The sequence below is a fragment of the Artemia franciscana genome, chromosome 10 (genome assembly GCF_032884065.1).
Source record: "Artemia franciscana chromosome 10, ASM3288406v1, whole genome shotgun sequence".
Classification (NCBI taxonomy): domain Eukaryota; kingdom Metazoa; phylum Arthropoda; class Branchiopoda; order Anostraca; family Artemiidae; genus Artemia; species Artemia franciscana.
In genome coordinates this window covers 20064734-20083013 of record NC_088872.1, presented here as the reverse complement: position 1 = coordinate 20083013, position 18280 = coordinate 20064734, and the positions used below count along the sequence as shown (strand labels likewise).

The following is an 18280-nucleotide window of genomic DNA, read 5'->3' as shown; positions in this document are numbered from 1 at the left end:
AATTGCATCTTCAAGTAGTTGTAGTCAGATTCGGGAGTAGTGGCAGTCGCAAATATTCATAATCGAAATCGCAAGTAGTAGGAGTAGTAGCGGCCCTGAAAGTTTCAAGTTAATACCCTAAGCCGTTCCTAAGATATTGGTAATATGCCTTTTTGATAACTGGATGCACATAACGTCTTTTTATTTAGTTCAACACAACCCAGGAACGTTCCCTAAAGTTTCACCTTAATACCCTTAGCCTTTTAGGACACACCCGGGAACAAACATTCCGGAATTTCTCAACAATAAATCCTGCATTTGAACAATGGGCAATTTGCACAATCTACAACCCTTGCCCCTGATGCAATGGAGGGCATGGCATCCCCGGAAGAACTCTTGACTATTTTGAAAAAAACAGCATTTTCAATATTTCGATCAGTCTTGAGGGCGAGAGGGCTTAGATGCCCTCTCACCCTTTGCAAGGGAGGCTGGTTGCCCTTCGATCACACTTCAACAACCCTTTCGCCAGGACCTCAAAATTTCAACTTAATAAACTCAGCCGTTCCTGAGATACGCCCTTTTGACAACCAGTTGGAACACAGTATGTTTTGATTTTGTTCGAAATTCCCCTTAATAGCTACTGAAAGTTTTACCTTAATGCCCTAAGCCTTTTTTGAGACCTAGAATCAAACAAATCCCCTTTTCCCAATAAAAAACCGTGTATATAAACAAGGGGCAACTTGCACAATTCACAGCCCTTGCCCCAGGGACAAGGCGACTCAAAAAGACAACTAAAGGATGTGGGAGGGAGGAAAGCGGGGTCGTTACCCTCTGATCCCTTATGACTCTTAAAAGGGCACTAGGCCTTTCAATTTCCAGTCGAATGAGTTCCCTCCGAAGTTTCTACGACCACCCCTTCGGTACGAAATGGCTCTGAAAAAAATAATAATAGATAAATGATATATTAAAGCCTTATGGCTCTCTACTATGCACAGCTCTAAAGCGTTGCCTCTGATTGAAGGGATTCGTTTCTAACTCAATCCATGCAGTATCTTTGAGCGTTTATAAGAGCTATGTCTCTATTTGTTGTATGTCTAGGTCAATTGCAATTCTGTAACTGAACATGTTGCAGAGAAGAAAAGCCGCGTGTTTCCTCCTAACAGAATGTGGTAATGACAATATTGTATGGAGTTTGGCTTATTCATGCATTAAGAAATACAATTAACCTATTTCTCTTAAAGGTCACAACTAAGCGTAGTGACTTGGGATGCCGCCAGTCGATTATGCCTACTGCTATTACATGTCAATGTTTCGCCATCTTGAGGTATTCGGAATGGTTGACAGACCATTGCCGCTTTGGTCAGCCATATGGTCAGTTTCAACCAGCTTATACAGACAAAAAACCTACCAAACCATACAAGGGTATGTGTGACAGTACTGTTTAGCACGAGAAGAGCATGTTTAATTGTCTACAGTAGCTACTTACTGCTAACGAAGTCAAGCCATCTCAGGCCAGTCTGGCTTAGAGTGCTCCGACTATGTAAGGGCAGGTTACGGCTACCAAAAGAATCAACACAAGACTAGGGTGTCAAACATTTGAAGTTTTCTACAGCAGCTTACGGTCTAATTTACCAAAAGTGCATTACTCTGCTTTGATTAGTCTCACTTAAACTTTAGAAAGGAGCAAGCCATCATCGGCAATGACTGAGCCGAGATGTGTGAAGTTCCTGACTCAACTCCGTGTAGTGTTCTATACTGAACTACTTTGATGTTAAAAAAGGTCAAAGGCTAAAAAAGGCTAACATTGTCAAAAGATGGGTCTAAGACCATGATCTTAGTGTTGTCCCATTTTAACTACAGTAGTAATTTCATAGCTTCTTCTTGCAATATCAGTAGCGTTTGCATTAGCTACTCCATAGAGTTCACCGAAAGAATCAGATCACTGGGAAAGTTAGCATGCCCTATTTTTTGTTTACACTCCAAAAGTTAAAATTATTAAAGTTTTTTGGAAACATAAATAAAGCAAAAAGAGCTTATAAGAAAATTTAGGCGACCTTTATTAGCTGTTACTTCAGACACCGGAAATACCTCCTCGATCTAAAGTGCGTTTATATAGAGAAAAATACACAGCAAAAGTAAATAAGGTGAGAAATACCCTTACATGGAAGGGCTTTTCAGGCAAAAAGTGAATTAATGCAAAAAATAAGTTTCCTGAAACAAGAAACAATGTTCCTGAAACAGAATAAAAATTACTATTTACCCAATGTTTTCTCTATTTTGTCACTACTTTGACTTACTAACGGCATAGTTCTTTAATCATTAAAATAAAAACTCCATTGGTAAACATAGCAAATAAAACATTTGGAGCTTCGATATTTCAAAATATTCCTAATTTATACTTTCCTATTTTACATCATTTAATATCTTTAAAAAAATTTAAATAGAGGCAACAGAAAATAAAAGAACTGACTTACTCGATATCACTAAAAACTGGATGGAATTCACTTTCAAAATTGAACTTTCTCTTAAAATAGTCGATAATACACCTCACATCACGATTAAAATACCTAAAAGGAGAAAAGGATAAAAAAACGAATTTAGATAAAATCTGATAGTAGAAGAACCCAGAAAATTAACCATAAATAAAACCAACTAATAAAACTGGGGGCAGGGGCAGATCCAGGGGGGGGGGGGCAAGGGGTGCGATCGCCCCCCCTAGACGGGCTGTAATTTTTTTACTGCACTCACGGAAGTCTGCATTAACGCATGTTCTAACTACTGTAACTAGACTTTAAAACCTTTTTACATTACGTTCATTCCACAGCTTTTCCACTATCAAGCTAGCCTTGAGTATTTTTTGTCACCTCATAGCATAGCAACAGTTCACCCGGTAAATTTTAGCTAGTTCTTGCCTCTCTGTTCGATGTAAACATTGGAAGTGGGTGGGGTTGCGCAACGCAACCGGACCTGAAGTGTCAAAACAAACATTTAGTTCCAGTGTATAATGAACAGTGCGAGCTTCTGGAGAGGCCATGGAAACTCCCGATTGGATGCCAAATGTCGTATTCTGTTCATTTAAAGCGGGAGAAAGACGAAAAAGGTACTTGAACGATTCTCATTTGCAGAGTTTCCACTGGCTTGTATATTCTGCTGCCCAAAAAGGCCTTTTTTGCAAATACTGCCCTCTTTTTGTAACTGGGACTAGCGGGGGTTCAAACAGACAGGTTCCCCTACAAAAGCTGGTCACAAAGCCTGTCACAAAATATACTTCCCAGTACCATCATGACGCAGTAGAGGCTGGAAAGTCGTTTCTAAGAGCCTAACATTCTCCGCACGAATCTGTAAATAATCGCGTCAACGAACAGCGAATGAAGCAAGTAACAGAAAACCGAGAGAGGCTTAAGCCGATTCTGGAATCAATCATATTTCTAGGAAGGCAGAATATTCCACTGAGGATCCATCGGGATGATGGCAGCTTAAACTTGGATGACATGCCGTTTTCCAATGAAGGAAACTTCCGAGAACTACTATGTTATCGTGCTGAAAGTGGCGACAGTAAATTAAAGGAACAACTGAAAACATCAGGAAAAAATGCTACCTACATCAGCAAAACAACTCAAAACCAGTTGATTGAGTGTTGTGCGAAAGAAGTTATAGGTGTCATTCTAGAAAGAGTAAAGTCAGCAAGGTATTACAGAATCATTTTCGATGAGACAACAGATGTGTCACATTCATCACAACTTAGTTTAGCTCTCTGCTATGCCTTCGATAACCATAGACGCGAGGACTTCATAGGTTTTATTGACGTTCATCATGCCACCTTTGAACCTTCCACTGCAGACAATGAGGCGACTGTCAACGGAAAAGTGATTGGCCAGCTAGTTCTAAGCCTTTTAGAAGAAATGGGTTTGAATTTACTTGACTGTGTTGGAATCGGTACGGATGGGTGTGCAATGATGGTATCAAATAACTGTGGTGCTGTAGTTGAAATTCAGAAAAAAAGCTAAAAATGCTTCTCGTTGTCCCTGCTTTAACCAAGCCCTAAACCTTTCTTTGTCAAGAAGCTCAGCTGTTTTGAGCATCAGAAATGCCAGAGGCATTATAAAAGAAGTTGTTGCATTTTTTAATGCATCTGCGAAGCTAAATTACGTCTTGAATAAGGTTCTAAAAGCTCAGCTCACGGGAATCGGCGAGACGAGGTGGATCGAGCGACACGAGTCACTTATGCAGTTTGTGTCCGAACTTCCAAAAATCATCCAGTCTTTGGAAAACATTAGTCACTGGAGTCAATCAGTGATCGCTCCAAAGGCAAAGACGCTTGTCACAGCGTTACATAATACGGAACTAGTGGTTTCCCTTCAGTGTCTACATAGTATTTGCGCTCTGACCTTGCCTCTTAGTCGGCTATTCCAGAAGAAGACTTTCCACGTTTCCAATCTTTTGGATGTTCTAGCAAAGCAACGGGAAACGTGTGACGAAGAGTTCGCACTAGTATTCGAGCAAGTAAAAGAATTGTCAGATAAAATCGAATTGGCTGTTGAAGTTCCAAGATTACACAAAGACGGGTTCATCGAAATACTCCTCCTCATACTACGCCTGAAGAATATTATCGACGTGTTGTTTTTATACCTATGCTCGACTCAGTCATAAGTGACTTGAAGAGCCGATTCTCAAGAGACACGCTGAACTCTTTCCGGTTAACCGTACTGCTGCCATCAAATATTGTGAATTGTACTGATGATTTGCTGCAATCTTCCGTCAAAGAGATCTCTAGCATGTACGGTCAACTTCTTGGCTTAACCGTGCCGTCTACCAGGGCAACACTTATTTTGGCAGAGGTGCATGTGTGGAGAAGTAGACGGCTTCGGGTTAAGAGAGAAGGAGGTATTTTTCCTAGTTCAGTGGAAGAAACTGCCAAGGAATGTGACATACACCTATATCCTTATGTCAGCTCACTTCTTGATATTTTTATATCTCTTCCAGTGAGCGTGGCATCTGCCGAGGCGTAGCTTCTCAACTTTACGCAAACTGGAAACCTGGCTCAGAGCACAGATGGGGCAAACTAGACTCAGTGGTTTGGCCCTCCTTAATGTGCACCGCGACAGCGATATCAGCACTGACAGAGTAATCGACAGGTTTGCGAACATTGGAGGCAGGAAGCTTGAATTTTGCTTGTAAACAGTTGTCAGTTGATCAAGTACAGTTTTTGTAATCATTATTATAATATATGAAAACCACATTTTCATTAGACAAGAGACCACCAGGGAAACTTAAAACGTGAAAAATAAAGTCAGCCTTGTGGCAGACAAAAAGGACACTACCCCCACTCTTTTCAGTAAGAATCCCCCCCCTTGAACGAAAGGCTGGATCCACCCCTGACTGGGGGGAGGTATATTAGCTCTGTTATATGACAACCTAATATAATTGAAATGAACATTGTTTGAAGAGGTCTTTCGGATGTAAAATCCTTACTTGATTATTAATACAAGCTTTGTTACTCAAGACAATAAGAGAGATTAAAATAATAACAGAACAAGCCAAAAGACATAGATTAAAAAATCAGAAGATGAAAAATTGAACGTATTTTGAAACAGATGTATCACTACTCTCCTCAACCAATCCAATCTGTTCAGAGTTTCAATCTTTACATCCATCCTTGAAGTTCCCACCTCTTTCGAATCCTTTCTACTTGCCCCACCCCTCCCTATTCCAGGACGTCTTGCTTTCTGTTGCGCCGGCTCGACGGCCAAAAAGCACTCTTTTTTTGGCAACCTATCATTCTTGATCCGTAAAACCCAACCAAGCCATCTTAGTCTTTCTTTCACTAAAATCCTATTCAAAGGGAACATGTTTCTGTACACCTTATTGTTTGACATACAGCGCACCTTATTCGTTAAAATAATTTTCCATTATAATTGCAAATCTGAGCGTTATTAACAGTGAATAACCTGAAAGAACCTCAACACAACTATTCCATTTTAATTCAAAGCCATAAGCCAAATCATAAGCCAACAAGTAACTAAGCAAATTTTAATTTCTTATAACAGAAAATGTTTCTGTGTTTTCAATAAGACGCTAACTTGATGTCCAGTCCAGCAGTGGATGGATCGAAAAAAAACGTATTTTTTTTTATTTCTACATAAGGTAGTAGTAGCTACAAATACGTTATATGATTCCATCTGCATCAAAACAGAAATATAAGACTAAATCATTTCCACTTGCTCTATCCCTGTTACCACAACACTCCTCCTTGATATACTACAACAGGGCAGGTTTATGGTTTGTGCAATAATTGTGCAAGATCGAAACAATAGACAAATTAAAATCTACCTTTGAAACTACCTGGTGGAAAATCATATACCTTTGAAACTAGTTCACATACCTTTGAAACTAGTCTGCTTACAAGAACACCTGCTCTCTTCCACCAGTTCCAGTTTCCTACAACGAAGTACACCACATCAGTTATTTCTTATAAATGCCCGAACAACTTTTGGCAGGCCCTCTGGAGCAGTGTTGTGCCAAGTACTTCTTTTTTTTACTTAAGTACAAGTACCAAGTACTCAGAGAAATTTTAACTTAAGAACAAGTATTAAGTACTTCTCTAAGAATATACTTAAGTAATAAGTACTTTTGAAAAAGTACTTCAGTACTTAAGTACTCAAGTATTTCGATTTTACTTGAATTTTGCTTCAATAAGATATAAAAAGAAAAAAAATTACAAAGAACATTCATTACAGCTTCATAATAACTTTTAATTTCTTTCTTGCTCCTTTCAATGGCAGAAGCTTTTCAAACATACCATTTCCAAGCATGTTTCTTTTTGGAGTAAAAAATTCCATCACCTACCAAAAAAAGTATTTGTGCTGGTGCAGACAAAGGAAAGATACAGCTGTACTTCCTGAAAACTTTCATTGCCCTTTGGTACACTTTGAGCACAGATAGTTCCTTTCGCTTTTCATTCAAATATGACAAAACTTCTCAGAATTGGTTTCAAGGCCACGGTTGCCATAATTATCATGAGTAGTTTTTTCAGCACTAAGATCAAAGTATTCATCTCCAGACAAAAAGCCACCTTTATCAGCCTTTATCAGGAAACCACTTCAATTTGAAAAAATTATGACTTACCGTGGCAATAACATAGTCTCTTGCATGAAAGACCCACAAGTAGAGCATGTACAAAAGGCTGGCTGACTTTCGCCAAATCTTTCAGCTTTTTGAGCTTCCTTTCAAGTGACTTGATTGTAGGATAGATAGCACCGAAGTAGCATTTTTCCTCCACCTGAAGAATGTCCAATGCCACTGCTACTGGCTTCATAACTTTTATGTATTCTTCAAGAATTTCAACATCACGAGAAGTTAGCCTTGGTTTTTGCAAAGCATCACATATGTTAGCAAGCTTTCCAATTTTGTGACAGTCCATCAAATCTACAGCATCAGCAGCTTTTGAACTCTTATTCACGGCATCCCAGAAAGCAATACACTTCAAAAAAGCGGCGTGGTACTGCCTCTTATATGCAATATCACAGATGACTTTATCAGCATCGGTGGATCCAAGCAGGTTAAGTGTATGGCTGACACACCTGAAGTGTGGAGGAAGTAGGAAATACTCGGGGTCGTCATGAGAATCGAGTATCTCTCCAACGTTCGTAAAAGAGAATGAGCCATTCTGGCCTGCTTCATTTTCTTTATCACTGTCTTGAATATCTTCATCAGAAACCATCGGATATTCCCTGAATGCCTTACTAAAGTTAGAGGTGTTATCGGTCAAAATCCCTTGTCCCTTTTTATCAACTGCAATTTTGTACCTGGCACATACGCCATTCAGTTGTTCAGCAATTCTGTCATAAGTGTGTGAGCCCTTGAACCGGCAACAAGCAAGGACATAAGATTTCCATTTCAAATCCTCATTGAGCAAGTGTGCAGTCATTCCCAAGTAGCTTTTGTTGTTGGCAGACCAAATGTGTGTTGTCAGCAACATGTAGTCGGTGAGTTCAAAATCATGAACCATATCTTTTATGTACTTCAAAAACTTAGCTTCAATTTGCACAGCTAAAGCTTTTCTTCCTGGAACCCTTGTATAAGGTGCAAGACCTGTTATCAGATTTTGAACGACGGCTTCTCAACAGTGTATGGGGGTCGCATCTCGTCCACAATGTAGTCCAGTGCCAAAGAATTCACTTTTGACTGTGTCAGTTTCTACGGTCTTGCAGCAAAGAAATCTCGCTTAACTTTTTTAGAAGGTGAGCTATAATCAGGGCCAGCGTTATCTTCAGATTCAGACGATCCCAAAAGTGAGCCTATAAGTTCACTAGCCTCTTTGCTACTTGATTTCCTTTTGTTCTTACTGTTTATCACATTTATCACAAAAAAACTGTCCGTTCAATATATATAGTAATTCTGCCATGATAGCGTCCTTTTTTGAAATTTTGCGCCGGGCCAGGAGCCGCTGTTCTCAAAGACTAAAATCCATTCATCCACTAATATATAGGAAGTTCAATTCATCCCATCGCCCTGCGTCATGCCGGTATAATTTTTCTGTACCATGAAGAAAGTACTTGAGCACTTAAGTACCCTTAAGTACTTCAAATTTTATTTAAGTAAAAGTATTAAGTACTTTAGAAATTTTTACTTAAGTAGAGTACAAGTACTCATATTTTTTACTTAAGTAATTACTTAAGTACTTTTACTTAAGTATTTCCCATCACTGCTCTGGAGGGCTTGCATGTTTTGTGAAGCGGAGTTTAAGTGGTCTAAATCCCATTTGCTTATGCTGGAACGATCATTTTCTTGCCATCCAGTTAGGCAATACTGTTATAATTAACACTTATTTGCCACATAATGCACGTGGAATTGATTCTATGACTCGGATCGCTAAAACTTGCTTCCCGTTATGCTCAGCTGTGAAGCAATTCGCTGATTCCGAATTTACATATCTGATTGTTGGTGACTTGAACTGCAATATTTTAGATAACTCGGCCAGAACTGACTGCTTGTTAGATTTAGTTCCTGATTATAAAATTGTGCCAAAGGATCAGTCCTTTACTTACATTCATCATTCAGGAAGTGTATCAAAAATTGACCAGGTAATCTGTTCGCCAAGTCTCAGTATTTCTGAATGTGGAATGCGGAAGGTTGTCAGAATGCGGAAGGCCTGCTTCTGGTATTGTTTTCAGTATTAAAAATCGCACTAAATCTGCTTATAAGAAATACCTTCGTGCAGTCCGATTTCGGGCTCTTGATTTTCCATGAAATCCAAGTGATTGGAAGAAAGTTTTAAATTCTATTAAATTTTTAGTGATGGTCCTGGCAATTATATTTCTAAGTCAGCTTGGGAATCGCATTATACTGCTATTTTTTCCCAGATTAATTATGCAGTTCAATCACGTTTTTCAGCTGTTTTGAAACGTATGTTACCGTCTGCTCTATCTCAGCAGGATATCTCAGCAGTACCGATATCCGCTGATTCAATTTATCTGGCTATTAAAAGGCTTAAGTCTAAGTCAGTTGACACCAATGGAATATCAGTGAATCATTTAAAACCTGATTGCCCCCCTTTAATATCGCATTTACAACTACTTTTTCAAATGTGTTTGTGTTGTTCTGTCGTGCCGGACAGTTTTTTGTGTGGCACAGTTACTTCTATTTTAAAAAGGCGGAAAGATCCATTTTCATGTTCATCTTATTGTCCTATCACTGTTTCTTGTACCTTAAGCAAAGTCCTTGCGTATTTACTTCTCCCTTCTATAACAGACAATATAAATTTTGGAGTTAACCAGTTTGGTTTTCAGCGTGGTCTGGGAAGTCAGCATGCCCATAAAGTTCTTTCTACTCTGCTTTCTGATGCCTCCGGGAAGGGCTATGATCTTTATTTTTGTTCTTTAGATCTATCTAAGGCTTTTGATTCTGTAGTTCACTCCCAAGCCCTGTTTTCTTTGCTTAAATGTGGAGTGAATGTTTCTATTGTTTCTTTATTAAAATTTTGGTATGGTCATTCTTTCCTTCATATTAAATCTTCTCCTTATGATCCTTCTATGTTAAAGATCTCCGTAAGACAAGGTGTGAGACAAGGTGGAGTTTTATTTACATCAATTTTCAAAATTTGTATTGCTGATATTTAAAATAGTCTTCCAACAACTTACCTTTTAGGTAGTTCAAATGTCTCATATCTTGCTTATGCAGACGATATTCTTCTCATTAGTAGAGCTAAATCTGGGCTTTCGGCTTCTGTTTGTTCTAACTCTACTGCTTTCTCGAATGTAGGTCTGACCCTAAACCCTGATAAATGTGAATTCCTTCATTTTGGTCCTTCTCCTAACCAATCTTCTAGACTTAATTGTTCTGAATTTAGCATTCCGTGCGTGACTTCTTTAATGTGGTTGGGCATTACCCTTACTAACAATTTAGTCTCTTTTCGTAATAAAATTGTTTCTGATGCTAAGGTGAAACTTCAAGTTAGTTATTCTAAAATTGTTGCGAACAGGGGGAAATACAACCGCAAAGCCTTTTCACAAATTTATTCTTACTTTTGTGATCACTCGGTTTTATATCTTTCTGGATTGTATCCTGTTTTAAAAAGAAAGATATAAAAGCTCTCAAGTCCTCTTATTTTCGTTTCCTCCGATTTTTGTTGTATCTTCCTCCCTGGTACAAGAACAGTGATATGGTAACAAATTTCGGGGCTCCAGATTTATTAAATAAACTTAAAGTGCTACACCAGAAACTCTCCGACTCGATACCTTTTACTATTAACCCTTTTTATGGTCTTCTAAAATGTTTTCTACAGTAATTAGTGTGTTATCAGAAGTTTTTTTTTTTTTTTTTTTTGTGTGTGTGTTTGTTTTCTACTTCGCTGTTTCAATTGGTTCACAAATAAATTATTATTATTATATCTAGTTTACTTGCAACAGAAAAACGAGAAAAAAATTCTGACAATATAATAATCCGAATGTTCGTTATTCAAATATTAAATAAGACAAATATAATCCACAGACTTTGCTCCTACATTAGCACGCAACGAACTAATTAAAATTCTTACATTTCTGCATTTGAATGAGACACTGAAACCATTTGAGGAAAGTCGATAAGAATTGGTTTTCCTTCGTCTGTTACCATCAAGTTGAATTCATTAAAATCAGAATGAATAACGCCGGAGTTGGCAAGTTGGACAATCAGGTCCATTAATGCATCATACAATGCTGCAGGATCATCCAATTCTCTCACTTGACACCTAAAATATACAAATTGGAAACAGAATATTCGGAATTTTCATTATTTACCAGGGTTCAACTGAGATTAAAAACACTATCACCAAAGATCTTTTGGTTGCGCTAAGTTGTCATACCAAAAAAAAGTGATTTTCCTTGCTGTTCCAGCCAGGATACTGATAGTTTCCTGTGTAGAAGGTTCCGACCAGGGCGGCTACAATGGTGTACTTTTTGTTTCGATCCGATGCCATTCTCAGGAGTTTCAGGCTATATTTCAAAATTCCCATAAAATTGTTTCTGAAGCAAAATTTTACTATTAAGACTAATCGAGATAATAGTTACCATTCCTGAATCAGCTACAAATACCAATTTTTTTCCCTAGCCAGTTTTTTTTAACGATATTTTAGTTTTTGGTTAATATCGGCCGAGATTCGTTCTTTACTAGGTTGCAGCTACCACTGCAACCACGAAAAGAAGCAAAAGAAACATAATTGAGTTGAGAAACTACTTGAGTGGTAGCACTAAAGCCAAGGTGAGAGCTGCTATATGTTAATGTTTGCTCACAACGATCGGCATAAATTTGCGGTCTTATACGATTTCTACGTTTTCGTTCGCCTTTGTTACAACTTAAATGGAAGCCCAGGTTAAGACTTTTAATGACCAAACTAAAGAAAACAAGAGGCTTCCTTAGACGGAACTATTTACTATCCTGCTTGTACTCATCAATATAATGGAATAGGAGGCTAGGGGAAAAAATAAGGTCACTATTTTATGCGAATTTACACCAGCTACTAATAATGAATCTTATACAATTATCTCCCTGTCCTAATGATAGACTTCGAATATGGAGTCTTTACCTCAAATAACAAACTTCAAACGGGAACCATCTTTTGAACTGAGTTTTCAGATCCCCATGTTTTCTTGTTAGGTAACAATGGGCTCAAATCCAAAAATACCTACGAAACAGCCCCTCAAGCTCGTCAAAACACCTCAAACTTGTAGGAAGAAAGAAAGAACATAGGAGGAAAGAAAGAGCTCTTACAGGATGTGCACTTCTAGGCAGTAGCATCGCCAACAAAATAGCGCTAGTCTATGGGAAAAAATCAGACACAATGCATAAACTGAAGCGAGTAAAGGTCATGCCGTTGGACTTATGATTTGTTTTTTCTTTTTCTTTCTTTCTCCTTTCTTATACTCCTAGAATTTTGACATGGTTAATTCAATTAATTTAAAACGGACATGCATTAGTTTTAAAGTTAAATTCCGAGCAATAATTGGATAATTTGCAATCAGTCTTCCACGAAGTGATGAATTTATACAAACACCATTTATCAGATTTCACGTAATTTATATCTGTAATTGAAAATGAAGGATTCTATTCTTATGCAGACCAGCAAAACAAGGAGTTTAGAACTAACCGTTAAACTGAAATATCTACCTAAAAATATCGGCCCTTTAGCTTATCAAACCGCACGCCACTATTTTTTTCTTTTTCCTCTTTGTAGGGCCCCAAATGGAAGATAAATGTGTCAGAATGTTGACACATCATGAGCTAGCCTTTTGTAAGTATACAAATTTTGTTAATACAAATTAGTACTACTTCATTTCATTACTTCATTACTTCATACAAATTAGCAAGAGCTTCAGCTACATAAAGCTATTTCTTAAAACAACAACAAAAAAAGAAAAAAAAACTAAGCATGGTTTAATCCTTCCATATCTGCTCTCATATTCAACGTTACACTTGGCATAAAAAAAATTAAGAGTAATTTCTAAATTTAAATGGAAAGACAAAAAACCGAGAGCTGTTTGCATATTTCTCTGTTTCCTTAAGCGAAAATCACAGAGGAGACTAGGACTGGCCAATGGCAAGAAGGGTATAAAAAGGATAATTGCAGCAGATGAATAATTTTGGGTTATGTTGGCTTTTAAGGGGCCATAAGAGACAGATGTCTACACAATACTCTAAAAATATGTGAATAGAGGTTCATATCTATAATTTACAAATCGGCGAATTTTTAATATGGCGTCTTATCACATCTTCCAATAAAAAATATTGCCTAGCCACCTCTACTCTCAAATGTAAAATTAACTTATAATAAATGTTCTCATAAAATATAGAATAAAGTTATCATACAAGGGGACGCCTTCAATATGTTCCATAACCACACAGTGTCGGTTGAAATCAATTGGTTCTGGGACTGGAAATCTTCTTTCTCTTAATGCTTTCATGTAGGCAAATTCTCGTGTGGCAGAAAGTCTTGACAAATAAATCCAGGAGCAAGACTGCCGCTTTCCATGGTAGTCCCTCTTCTCCTTTATCTTCCGAAACGATGTTCTCCCCAATCTAAAAAATATATTTATTATTTTTGTATAGCCTACAATAAAACTAAAACCAATACAGAATTTTGGAACAAAATTACAGCAACCTTTCTTAGGTATACGACCGATTGCTTAAGGTTTATATCCCTTTGCAAGTTTCTGGTATGTTATTTTTGGTATGTTATTATTCTGCAGCTCTACGGTTTCAATTTTTTGCATAACATGACTATTTTGCTATTATTCTATAGCTGAGTTGAGGTTTTCCCAATCCTGAAAAAGTTCCATTTTGTCTAATTCGCTTAGAACTTTCAAGAATAATGGTGTCTTGAGCCAAAAGTTATCTCTGATCATTTTGAAACTTACGGCCGTAAATCCCAGGGACAGGGGGAACCTAACGTAAAAAAAAATTTTGCTTATGGGCACAGCCCTCTCTAGCCAAAAATGGTGTCCAACAAGCACCACAGACTTTTTTTTTCTTAATCAGCTCTTATATCTGTATATAGATGTCATATATCTTTTAATCAACCTTATAAGCTTATATCTTTAAGTCTTTGGGACAAGAGGATCTCAATGCACAAGACAACAGAGATAAAAACATTGGTCACCCTGAAAAAGGCCAACAAAATGACTAATGAATTTGTTTCACGGATGGCTTCAACTACCACCAGTAAGTTTCTGGGCAAAGGGAATCATCTGTCAAGGAAGGTGCGGACCCACCGGAAATAAAGCCAGAAAATGGGGATAAGTTGGTTTAATTGGCTTAAACTTCTGATACATCTGAAAGTCCTTCCGCTAAAGAAACTCAATTTTCAAAAAAAAACTAGAGCTGCGAAAAGGGCCAACCGAGTTTATTTCTGAACGGCTTGAAACTTGAAACCAGGTTCCTCGGCCAAGTGAACTATATTGTGCAATAAAAATTTTGCTTCGGGGCACAGGACCCCCTAAAAAATTGCGGCCGAAATTTTTCCGATGGGCTTGAAACTTTCGCGCATCGCGTACTCAAGCTATTGTGGCCAAACATTTTTTGGAGGGGGTTGACCAAAAAATGTAAAAAGCCTTGTTTATCCCTGGTCAATTGAAAATTGAAGTCCCCGGTCGAAAAACAAAACCTAATATAAAAAATTAACTTGGGGAAATACCCCTTCCCACCCCCCAGCCCCCCCAAAAAAAAACCTGGGACGAATGAAAAAATAAATTTCGACTCAAAACTTATATTATAAGTCCTTGGCCAAGAGGATCTCAATTCAAAACAGGAAAAATACCAGTTCCCTCGAAATAGGGCCATTTTTTTATCCAGGCGCCTTGAACATACACTTGTAAGTTCCAGCGCAAACGGTACCCCAATGTACAATAAAATTATTCTGATCGGCTCAAAACTTGTATGCTAAAGCCTTTGGGTTAAGAGGACCACATGTGCAGAATAAAAATGAGGGAGGAAAAGTATTAGTTCTTTACAAAACACGAAAAATATTTTTCTCCAAATGGCTTGAACTTGCACTCTTAAATTCTTGGGCCAATGAGACCGCAGTTCAAAAAAAAAAATATTGATTCACCAAAAATTGGGGCCCAAAAAAGAGCCAGCAAACTTTTGATTTTCTCAATTGCTTGAAACTGAAACCGCCAATCCCAGCATCAAATTGACTCAAATGTAAAAGCAAATTTTAGGTAGGGGACACGGACCCTTAAGCTAAAACTTGGTTGTATCAAGTTGAAGCCCAAAAAATAAATTTTTATTCCCTGAGCCACTTAAAAAGTTCATGACAGGTAAACAGGTTCAAGGAAACCTCAATCAAGACAAAATTCAGGGGAAAAGCTGGTTGCATTAATTTGTCATGAGGATTGAGGATTCTTCTTAGACAGGGGTTTTTGATAGCAAACATTCTACTCTCTTGTTCCTGGTTCAGATGCCAGGTTTCAGCTGCGTATAGTAGAACTAGTATAACGTTGCTATTAAAAAGTGGCAGTTTCATCCGTAGAGAGAAGCCTTGCGGCCACCGAACTTTCCGTAGTCTATAGAAGACTCCTTTAGTTTGACCAATTCTTGTGAGTAATTCTTTTGTGGTGGATCCAGTTTTGCCCAATATGTTTTCGAGGTGACTAGCTCTATATATTGCTCAATGCACATGTAATGCTCAGTGGTGACACTGAGTGCAATGAGCACCACTCAATCACTAATGCTCAGTGGTGCCACTCAATCACTAATGCTCAGTGGTGACACTGAGCTGTCCAAGCATTTAATTTTATCAGTATTTATTTTTAGGCCGATTGGGCTTCCTTTATCTCTCGCTTGTGATTCTTTGCAGTAAAATATGTGACAGAATTGAAATCAGGCACACTCCTCCCCAGTTGCTTGGGAAGGATGCGTCACATTTCTTGGAAATTCTCGCCACACTACGGCGTTTCCAGTCAGAATGTGCTTAGGCTGTCATAGGGATTACTTCAAACAGTACTGTCAAGAAAATGAGGCAAATCCGAACTAATCCTTTAATAATTTTGTAATAAATCGGTCTTTGCTGGGCGACTTCCCATTTTCCCGGTGCAATTTGCAGCAGGAGATTTGTCACAAAACTAAATATTCCACAGGAAATACAGACTTTAAGACTGACTAAAGTAATTTTTTTTGGCGCAGAGTAACTAAAGTTCATAATTCTGAGAACCCTTTCGCGTTTTTTTTCTTTCCTCTTTTTTTGTACTATATCTTTTAAATACTATGTTACGACAGAAGATTAAAGAAAAAAAAGTGTAACGGTAAAGCATAGTATTAAACATGAATAAGACACCAGAAGAAGTGAGATAAACGAATTTTGTTTTTTGTAAGCAACAACTATGTGATTTTACACATTTTACCCTTTTCTGTGCCACAATGTAATATAGTAAAGAATTTCTATACAACAGCAGAGAACCTTTTCTATATGACCAGCAAACAATTTTAGAAATGCATAGAAAAAATTGGCTCTTTCATGAAGCCAGCTCAGTTTTTGCTAGCCTACACTCATGAAACACTTGAAACAAAAAGAAACACATAAATTAATTGTAATAGAGGACATAGATTTACCTATGGATTTTTATGACGTAACAGCGCTTTGCTTTTTCAGCCACCTCATCTCCAGCTAAATAGATATCTGATTCTTTTCCAACCCCAATTTGACGTCCAAAAGATCCGATCACACCACGTGAAACCAAAGATTTCAAAGCCAGGTAGTCATATCCCAAGTTGGTGAGTCTATATCCATCATCTAAAAAGAGACTGATGCAGTACCCGTACAGACAGTCCTCCGTGTATAATTATCAGCACTGGTATGGTAATACAAGAAATATCATACAACAACAGCAGACAAAATAAGAGCCAAGAGCTCATATGGCACCTGTGACGAGGTCGGAATATAAAATTAAACTCGGTAATAGAGTTATCGATTTCATCGTCCTAGCACGTCCAGAAGCACCGAACTCGCCATTGCACTAGAAATCCCTCCAATTCACCCAAAGAGAGCGAATTCAGTCCGGTTATGTGAATCACGTATCGAAAACTTGTGCTTATTCTTCCCATCAAGTTTCATCCTGATCTCTCCACTCTGAGAGTTTTCCAAGATTTTCGATTTCCAAGATTTCCGCTTCCCCCCTCCACTCCCTATGTTCCGAATTGAAAATGGAGCATCTGAGACATGTGATCTTTCTATATATAAGGTTTCATTAAGATCCGATCACCCATTCGTAAGATAAAAATACAACTCGCCAAAGAACCGCATATCCCCCCTTCCAAAGATAGCGGATCTGGTCTGGTTATGTCAATTACGTATCTAGGACTTGTGCTTATTCTTCCCACCAAGTTTCATGCCGATGCCTCCACTCTAAGAGTTTTCCAAAATTTCCGGTTTCCACCTACGACTCCCCCCCAATGTCACCGGATCCGGTCGGGATTTAAAATAAGAGCTATGAAACATGAGGTCCTTCTAAGTATCAAATTTAATTATGATCTGATCACCCGTTCATAAGTTCAAAATATCTAATTTTTCCAAATTAGCCCCCCTTTCCAGCTCCCCCAAAGAAAGCGGCTCCGTTCTGGTTATATCAATCACGTATCTACGACTTATGCTTATTCTTCCACCAAGTTTCATCCCAATCTCTCCACCCTAAGCGTTTTCCAAGATTTCTGGTCCCCCCTCGGACCCCCCCCCCCCCCAATATCACCGGATCCGGTTGGGATTTAAAAAAAGAGCCCTGAGACATGAGGTCCTTCTAAACAACAAATTTCATTAAGACCCGACCACCTGTCCGTAGGTTAAAATATCTCATTTTTTCTAATTTTTCCGAATTAACCACCCCCCTCCCAACTCCCCCAAAGAGAGCAAATTCGGTCTGGTTATGTAAATCACGTATCTAGGACTTGTGCTTATTCTTCCCCACCAAGCATCATCACAATCTCTCCACTCTAAGCGTTTTCCAAGATTTCCGGTTTCCTCTTCCAACTACCCCAATGTCACCGGATCCGGTCGGGATTTAAAATTAGAGCTCAGACATGATGTTCTTCTAAATATCAAATTTCATTAAGATCCAATCACCCGTTCGTAAGTTAAAAATACCTCATTTTTTCTAATTTTTCAAAATTACCAAATTATGCCCCCCCCCCCAAAGAGAGCGGGTACAGTCCAGTTATGTCAATCCTGTATCTAGTATGTGTGCTTATTTTTCCCACCAAGCTTTATCCCGATCTCTCCACTCTAAGTGTTTTCCGAGATTTCCAGCCCCCCCCCCAACTCCCTCGAATGACACTGAAC

At 38.3% G+C, this 18280-nt stretch overlaps 1 protein-coding gene across 4 annotated transcripts in view; it reads right to left on the bottom strand.

Annotated features, from left to right (window-relative positions):
- The window catches only part of LOC136031887 (uncharacterized), a 40980-nt gene that overhangs the window by 9881 nt on the left and 12819 nt on the right, over positions 1-18280 (bottom strand). For all 4 annotated transcript variants that reach the window (XM_065711837.1, XM_065711835.1, XM_065711838.1 and 1 more), the window contains 4 exons: positions 16561-16741; positions 13321-13530; positions 11015-11206; positions 2454-2546 (listed from right to left, as the gene is read on the bottom strand). In XM_065711837.1, the coding sequence (XP_065567909.1) occupies positions 2454-2546; positions 11015-11206; positions 13321-13530; positions 16561-16741 (676 nt within the window). The remainder of the gene's footprint in view (positions 1-2453; positions 2547-11014; positions 11207-13320; positions 13531-16560; positions 16742-18280) is intronic.